The sequence below is a fragment of the Capricornis sumatraensis genome, chromosome X (genome assembly GCF_032405125.1).
Source record: "Capricornis sumatraensis isolate serow.1 chromosome X, serow.2, whole genome shotgun sequence".
Lineage (NCBI taxonomy): Eukaryota > Metazoa > Chordata > Mammalia > Artiodactyla > Bovidae > Capricornis > Capricornis sumatraensis.
This window is the reverse complement of record NC_091092.1, coordinates 9,565,589-9,578,791: the sequence shown is the minus strand read 5'-3', so window position 1 is coordinate 9,578,791 and position 13,203 is coordinate 9,565,589. Positions and strand designations below refer to the sequence as shown.

General features: G+C 41.9%; 1 protein-coding gene across 1 annotated transcript in view; it reads right to left on the bottom strand.

Moving 5' to 3' along the window:
- TRMT2B (tRNA methyltransferase 2 homolog B) overlaps window positions 1-11,973 on the bottom strand; it is a 39,368-nt gene extending 27,395 nt beyond the window's left edge. The window contains 6 exon segments of the mRNA XM_068962500.1: window positions 2,860-2,930; window positions 6,231-6,330; window positions 7,659-7,793; window positions 9,199-9,253; window positions 9,927-10,162; window positions 11,956-11,973. Coding sequence (XP_068818601.1) covers window positions 2,860-2,930; window positions 6,231-6,330; window positions 7,659-7,793; window positions 9,199-9,253; window positions 9,927-10,162; window positions 11,956-11,973 — 615 coding nt within the window.
- Between the last annotated feature and the right edge of the window lie 1,230 nt (window positions 11,974-13,203).

The window sequence follows — 13,203 nt, the reverse complement described above, 5'->3', positions numbered from 1 at the left end:
GGCCAGGGATGCTGCTAAACATCCTACAGTGCACCTAACAGCCCCAAACAATAAATAATTATTCAATTCAAAATGTAAATAGTGTAGAGGTTGAGAAATCTTGATGTGGGCCAATGCTGACTTGAAGAGCTCTGCAGGACAATGCTCAAGAGGGAGCTGGACTGAAAATATAAGTTTAGGAGTTGTCAATTTATAGGTGGTCATTCCAATCATCCATCCGTCTAGTCAAAGCTATGGTTTTTCCAGTCGCCATGTATGAATGTGAGAGTTGGACTATAAAGAAAGCTGAGCACTGAACAACTGATGCTTTTGAGCTGTGGTGTTGGAGAAGACTCTTGAGAGTCACTTGGACTGCAAGGAGATCCAACCAGTCCACCCTAAAGGAAATCAGTCCTGAATGTTCATTGGAAGGACTGATGCTGAAGCTGAAACTCCAATACTTTGGCCACCTGATGGAAGAACTGACTCATTTGAAAAGACCTCGATGCTGGGAAAGATTGAAAGCAGGAGGAGAAAGAAATGAGAGAGGATGAGATGGTTGGATGGCATCACCAACTCAATGGACATGAGTTTGAGTAAAATCCGGGAGTTGGTGATGGACAGGGAAGCCTGGTGTGCTGCAGTCCATGGGGTCGCAAAGAGTTGGACACAACAGAGTGACCGAACTGACTGATTCCAATCATCAGCTATAGGGCTGTGCAGTTTTCCATGAATATATTCAAAAAGAAGGCCAAGGGCAGAGTCCTGGGGGACACCAACACCTATCATGGGAAAGAAAATGAGAAAAAGATCCCATGAGAAAGACTAAGAGATTTTGGCCAGTGAAACAGGAGGAAAACCATCAGAGAATGGTATCACAGAAACCAAACAAAAACAGTGTTCCCAAGGAGTAAAATAGGAATAAGAAGTGGTGCCAAAGGCAGAGAAAAGTTGAATAAGTTACAGGCAGAAAGTTTCCATTAAATTTGGCAAAACAGAGGTCACTGATAACTTTGGAAAGACTGATTTCTAGGGATTACTGGGGGCAGAAGCAAGAACCATCAGATTTTTGGGACAGGTGCTATGGAAAAGAAAGCAGAGTGAGGGGATGGAGACCAATATAAGGGTGCTGCCTTCCTTGTATGGGGTGGTGAGAGGAGGGGCACCCCCCAAGGAAGATGATATTTTAGAAGACACCTACATAAACAAAAATAAATAAAAAATATAGTATTGTTATTTTCACTTTGCCGACCAAGGTCCATACGGTCAAAGCTATGGTTTTTCCAGTGGTCATGTACAGATGTAAGAGTGGGACCATAAAGAAGGCAGAGCGCCGAAGAATTGATGCTTTTGAATTGTAGTGCTAGAGTAGACTCTTGAGAATCCTTTGGATAACAAGGAGATCAAACCAGTCAATCCTAAAGGAAATCATCTCTGAATATTTGTTGGAAGGACTGATGCTGAAGCAGAAGCTCCAATACTTTGGCCACCTGATGCAAAGAGCCAACTCCTTGGAAAAGACTCTGATGCTGGGAAAGACTGAAGGCAAAAGGAGAAGAGGGTGGCAGAGGATGAGATGGTTAAATAGCATCATCGACTCAATCAACATGAACGTGAGCAAACTCTGGGAGATAGTGAAGGACAGGGAAGCCTGGTGTGCTGCAGTCCACAGGGTCACAAAGAGTTGGACGTGACTTAGCGATGGAACAACTATAAATTATTATTATTCTAAAAAAATAATAAAATAAAATAAAAAAGATGAAAGATACTGAACATGCTTATGAACTGAAAGAAAAGAGCTCACAGAGGTGGGGAAAAAGAGGTAAAGAAATAGGAGAAAGAGGGAATGTAATGAAGGAGCAAGGATCCTGGGGAGAGAGGAGATGAGTCCAAGACGGTGTTTCAAGAAGAACAGCCTTGGACAGGGAGAACTGACAGCATTTCACTGATAGGAGGAAAAAGGCAGGTACGGTTTCAGCAAAATTGGTAGATGGTAGGGGAAGTAGCTAAGAGAGTTCTCATTTGATGGTCTTAATTTTCCAGCGAAGAACCAGGCACAGCCATCTGTCAAAAGCAAGGGTAAACGTGATGGGATAGGAAATTCAAGGACAGGTAAGAATTTAGAATAGTCACTGAATACAATGGGAGAAGATGCTGATAAGGGTCATGTAGGAAGATTTCTGGAGAATGATCCTGTGATGAGAGCTATGTCCTGGCCAGGAAATCTTTGAGATCAAGATGCATCCTATCAGAAGGAACCACCAAGTCTCATAAAGCTGATGGATACTGGTAAGTATAAATAGGGAACAAGTATGTCAGTTGGGAGTCTTGTTTAGTCCTCATAAGTAAGGCTTTGGCCTTTTTAAGTCCCAGGAAGGCAGGCACCATGTTTGAGTCACCCCGGAATCCCCAGCATGTACCACAGTGCCTGACCCATAGTAGGTACTCAGTAAATAATGGGAACATGAAACAGAAAGATGTAAAAATGTCATGATGTAGATGTCTTATGCCCACGCCCACATCTTTCATTATAGTTTTCAACCTTGTTCTGCTGAAAACACTAGCCTTCCGACTATTTCAGACACATGCTACTTGCTATCCTGTCCTCATCAGTACCTCTCTGTTCTAAATTTCCCCCCTATTAAATGCTTTGGACATTTGACATTTGCAGTAATGGATGCAGTTCTCTCTCCTCTCCATCCTCTCTGAAATGAAACACTAGCAATGTTCTCTCTGATGTTAAGAGGTACACTTTCAGAACAGAACCCCTCCTCCCCTGCAGCACTAGATGCGGCTCTATTATTCAAATGTCAGCGTTGCTGTAGTTAGACTGCAATGCCTCGGGTCATCTTCAACCAGCCTTTCTTTGTTCTTTATTACCTGTGCCACTTGACTGTGTTTCTCCGGGATGCTTTTCAGACAGTTAGACCGTACACAGACTATGTCCCTGTCTACGGAAAGAAAAAGAATTTGATTTACATGGTTTTCTTCCTAAAAGATAATTTAGAAGAAAATGTCTGGCAACTCAAATCCTCTCCTCCAAAGAGGCATATGCAGATGTGAAGAAGCAAAGTACCTAATCCATGCTCAAGGGCATTTTTCAGAGGAAAAACCTGCTTCCCGGTCTAGCCATTAAAACACCTATTCTTAACAAAGCTAGTTCTCAATATTTTCTCTCCTGCCACAAATGCATGATATGACAATGTATGCTTTCTGTTCAGATTTTAAGAGGGAAATAAAATGTAATGGATTTTGTTTTTCTGTTAGTGAATAACAGAACACTGACGTCATATACTCATTTAATTCAGTACACAGGGGGAAAAAAGAAACCCAAGTGCCTGCCCTAATGAACTGTAGTCTCAGGCATATGGATATTAAACAGTGTGACTAATATAAAAAGATGGTTTTTCAAGTGAATTTATTGAAAATGGGCAAATGGAAAGTTCAGGAATGGAATCTGGGAATGGATACTGGAACTAAGTATCAGAAATATGACATTGTGATTTCCCTCACAGAACTCACCTTCCTTATCAATTCTTTTTAAGGCAGATTTATCACAGAAAGCTCTGATTTTCAGGGATTTAGGGATGTGAAATAAAAAAGGCATCTCTCTAATAAGCAGCAGACCACTGTTAGTACAGAAAGTAACATAAAATGAAGACAATAATGACGACAATGATGACGACAGTGATGATAATGAGAGAGCACCAGTACCAGCATTAACATTGATGAAGTGCTTACTAGGTCTCAGGCATATGGTTTTTAGAGGAAGAAAGCTGGGGGCGGAGCTTGATTGCTAGCACTATAATAGAATGATTACTCACCAAAAAGTATCCCCAACTAACCTTAGTTTTTTATGTCTTTTTAAATTGAAGTATAGTTGATTTACAATTTTGTGTTATTTTCACATGTACAGCACAGTGATTCAGATATATACACATATACACACATACATATATATATGTTCTTTTTCAGATTCTTTTCCTTTACAGGTTATTAGAGAATATTCAGTAGAGTCTAATATATAGCACAAGGACCTGTGCTACACAGTAGGTCCTTCTTAGTTATCTGTTTTATATATAGTAGTGTGTCTATGTTAATCCCAAACTACTAATTTATCCTTTCCCCTCACTTTCCCCTTTGGTAATCACAAATTTGTTTTGTGTTTGTGGGTCTCTTTCCGGTTTGCAAATAAGTTCATTTGTATTATTTTTTTTAGATTCCAAATATAAGCAATATAATATATTTTTCTTTATCTCTCTAGCTTATGCCACTTAGGAAGCATCATTAAAAACAAAGCTAGTGGAGGTGATGGAATTCCAGTTGAGCTATTTCAAATCCTAAAAGATGATGCTGTGAAAGTGCTGCACTCAATATGCCAGCAAATTTGGAAAGCTCAGCAGTGGCCACAGGACTGGAAAAGGTCAGTTTTCATTCCAATTCCAAAGAAAGGCAACGCCAAAGAATGCTCAAACTACCACACAATTGCACTCATTTCACATGCTAGTAAAGTAATGCTTAAAATTCTCCAAGCCAGGCTTTAGCAATACGTGAACTGTGAACTTCCAGATGTTCGAGCTGGATTTAGAAAAGGCAGAGGAACCAGAGATCAAATTGCCAACACCCGCTGGATCATGGAAAAAGCAAGAGAGTTCCAGAAAAACATCTATTTCTGCTTTATTGACTATGCCAAGGCCTTTGACTGTGTGGATCACAATAAACTGTGGAAAATTCTAAAAGAGATGGGAATACCAGACCTCCTGACCTGCCTCTTGAGAAACCTATATGCAGGTCAGGAAGCAACGGTTAGAATTGGACATGGAACAATAGACTGGTTCCAAGTAGGGAAAGGAGTACGTCAAGGCTGTATATTGTCACCCTGCTTATTTAACTTATATGCAGAGTACATCATGAGAAACGCTGGGCTGGAGGAACCACAAGCTGGAATCAAGATTGCCAGGAGAAATATCAATAACCTCAGATATGCAGATGACACCACCCTTATGGCAGAAAGTGAAGAAGAACTAAAGAGCCTCTTGATGAAAGTGAAAGAGGAGAGTGAAAAAGTTGGCTTAAAGCTCAACATTCAGAAAACTAAGATCACGGCATCTGGTCCCATCACTTCATGGCAAACAGATAGGGAAACAATGGAAACAATGGCTGACTTTATTTTTCTGGGCTCCAAAATCACTGCAGATGGTAATTGCAGCCATGAAATTAAAAGATGCTTACTCCTTGGAAGAAAAGTTGTGACCAACCTAGATAGCATATTAAAAAGCAGAAACATTACTTTCCCAACAAAGGTCCACCTAGTCAAGGCTATGGTTTTTCCAGTAGTCATGTATGGATGTGAGAGTTGGACTATAAAGAAAGCTGAGCACTGAAGAATTGATGCTTTTGAACTGTGGTGTTGGAGAAGACTCTTGAGTCCCTTGGACTGCAAGGAGAGCCAACCAGTCCATCCTAAAGGAGATCAGTCCTGGATTGTTTATTGGAAGGACTGATGTTGAAACTGAAACTCCAATACTTTGGCCACCTGATGCGAAGAGCTGACTCATTTGAAAAGACCCGATGCTGGGAAAGATTGAGGGCAGGAGGAGAAGGGGATGACAGAGGATGAGATGGTTGGATGGCATCACCAACTCAATGGACATGGGTTTGGGTAAACTCTGGGAGTTGGTGATGGACAGGGAGGCCTGGCACGATGCAGTTCATGAGATCACATAGAGTCGGACTCGACTCAGGGACTGGTCTGAACTGAACTATCTCACTTAATACGATAATCTCTAGGTCCATCCATGTTGCTGCAAATGGCATTATTTCATTATTTTTGTGGCTGAGTAATATTCCATTCTGTATATATACACACCACATCTCCAATTAACCTTGTGATCGTGCTCCGAATCAAAGGCTTCCAATTTAACCTTCTCCTTTGGGCTTCCCTGGTGTCTCAGATGGTAAAGAATCTGCCTGCAATGCAGGAGACCCAGATTCAATCCCTGGGTTGGGAAGATCCCCTAGAGAAGGGAATGGCAATCCACTCCAGTATTCTTGCCTGGAGAATTCCATGGACAGAGGAGCCTGGTGGGGCTACAGTCCATGGGGCATCAAAGGCTTCAAATTCAACCTTCTCCTTTAAATCCACCATATTTTCCACTCCTCTCCACTCCCACAGACACTGTTCTCTGCAATCTCCCCTTTCCTCTCAGTGTTTGGTTTGTTATTTCTACTAGGCACAGGCTCCAGCTGACCTCTCCAAGTTCCCAGGTAGTGCCCCACAGTCTTTGGATTGCCACCTGGACCTCGGTTCACAAAGAAGGTGGACTTATTTCAGTAGCCATCAATGACAGGCTGGAGAAGGCAGAAGGACAGGATAGGGACAATAGGTCAATTAAAACCAAGCAGGACAAATACAAAGAATGAAAGAGTGTTGTCTGGATGAGAAAGAAAAAAAAAAAAGATGCTTGATTGGGAGGTACGACTACATGAAAGTCCATGGCTGAGAAGATAAAAGCACCCCATAGACACTTTACAGAAGAAAAAGAGCTCCAATACTTCCATAAAGCAGGAGCTGAAAAACTTTTTCAATAAAGGAAGTGTGCATGTGGGCTTAGTTTTGTCTAACTCTCTGTGACCCCCTGGCCATAGCCCACTAGGCTCCTCTGCCCATGGAATTTTTCAGGCAAGAATACTGGAGTGGTTTGCCATTCCCTTCTCCAGGGGATCTTCCCAACCCAGGGATTAAACCCATGTCTCTGGCATCTCCTGCACTGGAAGCCAGATTCTTTACCATTGAGCCATCTGGGAAACCCAATAAAGGGCCAGACAGTAAGTAATTTTAGGCTTTTCAGGCTGTATGGTCCCTATCACAACTGTTTAACTCTGCCATGGCAGTGCAAAAGTAGCCACAGATAATCCATAAACAAGTGAGCTCAGCTGTGTTCCAATAAAACTTTATTTACAAAGTCAAGCAGCAGGGCAGATGTGGCTTTTGGGCCCTAGTTTGTCAACCACAAATTAAATTCTGCCTCTCTACAGCCTCATTAGAAGTTTTCCAAAGTCTGAGATCCTTCTGAGGAAGCAGTGTGTACTGGTTGAAAAAGTGGCTTTGCATCAGATCGACTTAAGTAGATCTGGCACTTTTTGGATGTGTGTCCTTCAGCAAATCATTTAATCTCTTGGGTTTCCCTGGTGGTGCAGTGGTTAAGAATCTGTCTGCCAATGCAGGGAACATGGGTTTGATCCCTGCAGGAAGATTCCACATGGCATGGAGCAACTAAGCCCATGCACCACAACTCCTGAAGCCTGCATGCCCTAGTGCCCATGCTCTGCCAACAAGAGAAGCCACCACAATGAGAAACCCACACAACACAACTAAAGAATAGTCCCCTGCTTGTTGCAACCAGAGAAAGCCTGTGTGCAGCAACAAAAACCCAGTGCAGCCAAAAATTAAGTTTAAAATAGACAAAAATAATAAAATCACTGAGCCTCAAGTATTCACCTGTAAAATGATAGTGTCTACCCTTCAGTGTGACTGGAAACAGTAAAACAAGACAATGATGCATGTTACTCACTTAGCATAGAGCCTGGTCCCCAGCAAGTGCCCAGTTAAGTATTGGCTGATATTATTAGCTATTAAGGAGACTTAGTAGATAAAGGATAGGACAGTATGGACTTACAGAAGGTATAATAGGCTGGAGAAAACAACAGAGCCCCTGGGATCTCGGTCCAGTTGTTGTCATATTGACGCCGTTTAGCCCTTGGAGGTAAAATTCTAGTCTCTGTAAAATTTTCTTCTGAGCTTCAAATTTCACCTGCAAAAGAACATAAGCAATGACACAAACAACTTCAGCAGTATCAACTCAAAGAACAGAAAACAAACAGGATGAGAGAAAGTGGTCCCATGAATCCTTGGGTCATGGTCTCAGCAGATAAGGAACTCAGAATGATGGGACAGCCACGGATCTAACATGGTATTGGGAAAAGGTTAAGTGAGCTCTTGTGTAAACTCATCGTTCTATCTGACCTTTCCGACTGAACACTCCAGCTATATGTTAGTGCTGTCCAGTAGACCTGCTGTGATAATGGAAATGTTCTCTATTGGTGTTATGTTCTCTAAAATACGGCAGCCTACACTAGCTACAGGTGGCTACTGAGCCCTTGAAAAGTGACTCATGGAACTGAGGAACTGAATTTTTCATCTTATCTCATTTTAATAACAGTTGGCTCTGCTATCATGTATGACAAGCATTCTTACTCCATACTATGCACAATACTCCAAACAAATCACAGGGCTCATGGGAAAATGGGGTTGCACACTCACATTCCTCTTACTCCATACTATGCACAATACTCAAAACAAATCACAGGGCTCATGGGAAAATGGGGTTGCACACTCACATTCCAAACCTTTATCAGTTACACTCACAGAAAATGTAGGAAACTAATAAAAACAACACAGTTTTCTGCATGTTAAATGGTTAAGCAATGTATAAATGGGATGGCACGTTACCACAAAGACCTGAAACTTGCTTGCAGAAGTGGCTGTCCACTTGTGAGTTGCCATGAGATGGTGAAAAGAGGGTTATGTGGGTGGAACAGAAAGTTCTCACAGCAGATGTGAATGGGTGTGGCTCATAATATACTCAGTGAACTGAGGAAGCCGGGAGATGTATGATATGTGTACACGTGTTCATTTTATGAATTCATACCCAGCTCAGTTCAGCTAGGTATGGATACCCTTTTATCTTGCGTTTCTTACGGATGAAGTCATTCCTAAGCAAACATGAAATCTGCATTATGTTCAAATTGTTCCCTAAGACCTCAATCTGTTGGAACAAATTTTCATTTTCAAAACAAGCATTAGAGCAGGATTGACTGTATTTAAATTTAAATAGCCACATGTAGCTAGTGGCTCCCATGTTGGAAAGTGCAGCTATATATGAAGCAAGAACAGTTGCTACACACATACACAGAGCTATAAGTACCACACACACACACACACAAAAAAACAATCAAGGAAGAAAGGAAACAGGCATTTGGATATAAGGCTCTAGTGTTTGGCAGACATAACTGGCCTAAAGTGAAAGTTTCAGATTCATTAGCATATTGCTTTTTTAAGGACCTGTTGGGGCATCTGGGTAGAGCTGTCCAGCCAAGCTTCCTACAAGTCTAGTACCTGATGGGATGGAGTAGTAAAGACTTGAGCTGGGTCCCTACCTTGAGCTGCTCTTCATAGCTCAGCCTCCAGAGTGGCGTCACAACATCAGCCAGCCTTGAATAAAATAAACCAGGTACCTAATTCATTATCTAAATATGTACCGAGCCTCTTACTCCGCAAAAGTACTTCCTGGGGCCATTTGCTCCGGCATTTTACTTGTCATTCAGAAGACCTAACTCTCAGGCCCCCGGGGAGATAAGAGTCTGGGAGAAGAGCCCGTTTTGGTGCTATCTGCTTAACAAAGCTGAACAGATGGGCAAACCTAATATAAGAAAAATCCAGATTTATCAGGAGGTAATTAATCATATTACAAAAAGGCTTCACTGTTGGGTTCCTTTAAATAGCTCACCTCCCTAACGCTTTTAAAATATAATTTGATTTAGAAAATACAGTTGTTGCATAAAATGAGGTATATTTGTATTTGCATGACTGCAGTGAGACTATTCATTTCTAATCCATCTCATCCCCAAGTCCCTTGTTTTCAGCAGACCTATCCTGGACCTTTATAGACACAGGATCGCAGTTTAATATCCCCTTTCTGCCAAAAACACACGTAAAGGCAAGAATATTTTCTGTAATCCCAAAGCATTTCCATCAGCATTCCTTAGATGTTTTCAGTTTGTCCTGGGTATCCTACCTGAGGTGCCCTCTGAGTCCTTGCAATGCCACATTGCACATCAAGCCTACAGGCCCAGAGATTCAGACTTGTTAAGGGGAAGGGCCTTACCTTTCCTGCCAGGAATCATCTAGTGGTCCAAGATATCTTGGTTTCTTCTGACTTTCCTGTCCTCTTTGACGCTTCTTGGCTATCACCTGGGTGAAGTTTTCCTTACATGCTGAGCCCAGAAAGAGCTGTGACCAACCTGGAGGTTTTCTGGCATACCAGGGGAACAGCCCCGGTTTAAAGAAGAGACCCATTCTGGAGAGGAAGCACCTTGGGCTGTGCACTGGGACTCTTAATACCTGACAACCACAGAAACACTGAAATTCACCAGCAGGAAAGGTGGACAAATAGAAGTTGGGAAACAGAGGCACAACTTCAAAAGTCCTTCATTCATTTAGAAACTTTACCCAGCACCTAGCACACTGCATGGCACAGAGTCACGGCTCGGCTGAACTCAATTACTGTGCTCCAGGCACTAGCTATAGCTCCCAATATAAAAAGATGAGGAAAAGATATTATCTGTCCTCCAGAAAAGGGTTCAACTCTCTGGATACATTTTTGTGGCCAGTCCCTCTCCATTCATTCTACCCTCCTACTAAACAACCCATCAATCAACTAATATTTAGTAAGTAGTGACTATGTGCCAGGGACTGTGCCACACTAGATACCAGAGGGGTTACAAAGGTCATAATCTATTGAGTAATTTAGGAGATCAAGCATGGACACAGGAAAAGATGAAATAACACCCTATGCCTGGTTCCTGATGAGTGCTCAGGAAAGGTTTCTCACAGTAAGCAGACCATGCACTGGGTCTTAAAAGATGGCAGGGAGGTGAACCAGATATTTGGAGGACAGTGGCTCAATCAGTCTGGCTAAAATGGTAGTTCATTTTAGGGAACAGAGGAAATCAGGTTGAAAAGTTCCACCAAAGGGTTATCTAGAAGAACTTTAATGCCTGAGTAAAATGTGGACTTTATTGTGAAGGCGACTGTGAGCTGATGGAGTCTTTACATAGAAAAATTAAGATGAAACTCGGAGGTCAATAAAAACCAAAATCATGTTTGAGGCACGTGTTTGAAATGGTAGGGAATCATCCAAGTGGAAACATCTAACAAGTAAGTAGAGAAGAAGTACAATTCAGGAGAGAAGTCAGGGTGAGAGACTTGGTCAAGTGTCTACAAGATTAAAAAAGAGCTTTTAGCAAAGAGAAGAGCAAAATGACAAAACCTGGGAGAAAGGCAATATTTGGAAAGAAAGATGAGATGCTGGTGACCCAGGTGAATCAGGGGATTACAGAGCTTGGTGGCCAAGGGAGATGACTTCTGGCCGGAGCACAGACCCATTCAGTAAATCTGAGTCCAAAGAAAAACAGGAAATAAGGCAATAGGAAATAGTAGGCAGTAGGGACAAAAGAAAGTTTGAGACCTTAGGAGTACAGACCCTAGAGTCAGGAAGACCTGGGCAATTCCCTGGCTCCACCACCTACTAGCTAGGTGGCCTTTGGCAGGTTAATCATTTTTTTTCTGATCCACATCTTTTTCATCTGCAAAATGCAAATAATAATAGCATCTACCTTATAGAGTAGCTCCAAGAGTTAATAAAGGATAATTAATAAAAAGCACTTAGCAGAACATTAAATAGACATGATGTTTGTAAAGCTCAGAACACAGTGTCCAGTGCCTGGGAAAAACTCAGTACGTGTTAATTACAACTGTCATAATATTTAAACACAGTATTGGACTGAGTAGGGTGCCAATATTAAAGGAAGGGAGCAGAGGGGGAAAGAATAGTGGGAGTAACTGTGAATCAAAAACTGGAAGAGGTAGAACAGGTGAACGACCTCACTTTGGAAAGAGTGTTGTTGCCTATTTACCTAATGGTGCATGATCACTGATGTGTAACTTTTTTAAACACCCAGGACACGTGAATGGACTCAGACACCTCACTGATCTGTCATGAAATAACTTTTTGCCCTTGCCCTCTACCTTGGATTTCATGTTAAGTCATACTTTAATTCAGAATGAAATATATTTAAAGTTTAATTATGGAATTGGTTTATTAACAAAGATTCTTCCTTGGCTCTCTCTATTACCACAAAATTAGTATGCATGATCACTAGGTAATTTAAAGGATGCTAACATGGGTGCTGTAATATTTAGCCATATAACATTTTGTGTGTTTACAAAGGACTAAAGAAGGTAACTGTCATAACATGGAAGCATTCTGTGTGGGGGTTGGGGGTGGGGGAGTTAAATTTCTAACAGGATAAATGTAAGCTGGCCCAGAGTTCAAGTGTTAATATCAGTTCAGTTCAGTCCCTCAGTTGTGTCTGACTCTTTGCGACCCCATGGACTGCAGCACACCAGGCCTCCCTGTCCATCACCAACTCCCTGAGTTTACTCAAACTCATGCCCATTGAGTCGGTGATGCCATCCAGCCATCTCATCCTCTGTCGTCCCCTTCTCCTCCTGCCCTCAATCTTTCCCAGCATCAGGGTCTTTTTGAATGAGTCAGTTCTTCAGATCAGGTGGCCAAAGTATTGCAGTTTTCAGTTTCAACATCAGTCCTGCAGTTTTCAGTTTCAACATCAGTCCTTCCAATGAACATTCAGGACTAATCTCCTTTAGGATGGACTGGTTGGATCTCCTTGCAGTCCAAGGGACTCTCAAGAGTCTTCTCCAACACCACAGTTCAGAATCATCAATTCTTCACCACTCAGCTTTCTTCACAGTCCAACTCTCACATCCACACATGACTACTGGGAAAACCACAGCTTTGGGATAGACCTTTGTTAGCAAAGTAATGTCTCTGCATTTTAATATGCTGTCCAGTTTGCTTGTAACTTTTCTTCCAAGGAGCAAGCCTCTTTTGATTTCATGGCTGCAGCCACCATCTGGAGTAATTTTGGAGCCCAAAAAAATAAAGTCTGTCACTGTTTCCATTCTTTCTCCATGTATTTGCCGTGAAGTGACAGGACCAGATGCCATGATCTTAGTTTTCTGAATGTTGAGTTTTAAGCCAGCTTTTTCACTCTCCTCTTTCACTTTCATCAAGAGGCTTTTTAGCTCCTCTTCACTTTCTGCCATAAGGGTGGTATCATTTGCATATCTGAGGTTGTTGACATTTCTCCCAGCAATCTTGATTCCAGCTTGTGCTTCATCCAGCCCAGCGTTTCTCATGATGTACTCTGCATAGAAGTTAAATAAGCAGGGTGACAATATATAGCCTTGACATACTCCTTTCCCTACTTGGAACCAGTCTGTTGTTCCATGTCCAGTTCTAACTGTTGCTTCTTGACCTGTATACAGATTTATCAAGAGGCAGGTAAGGTGCTCTGATA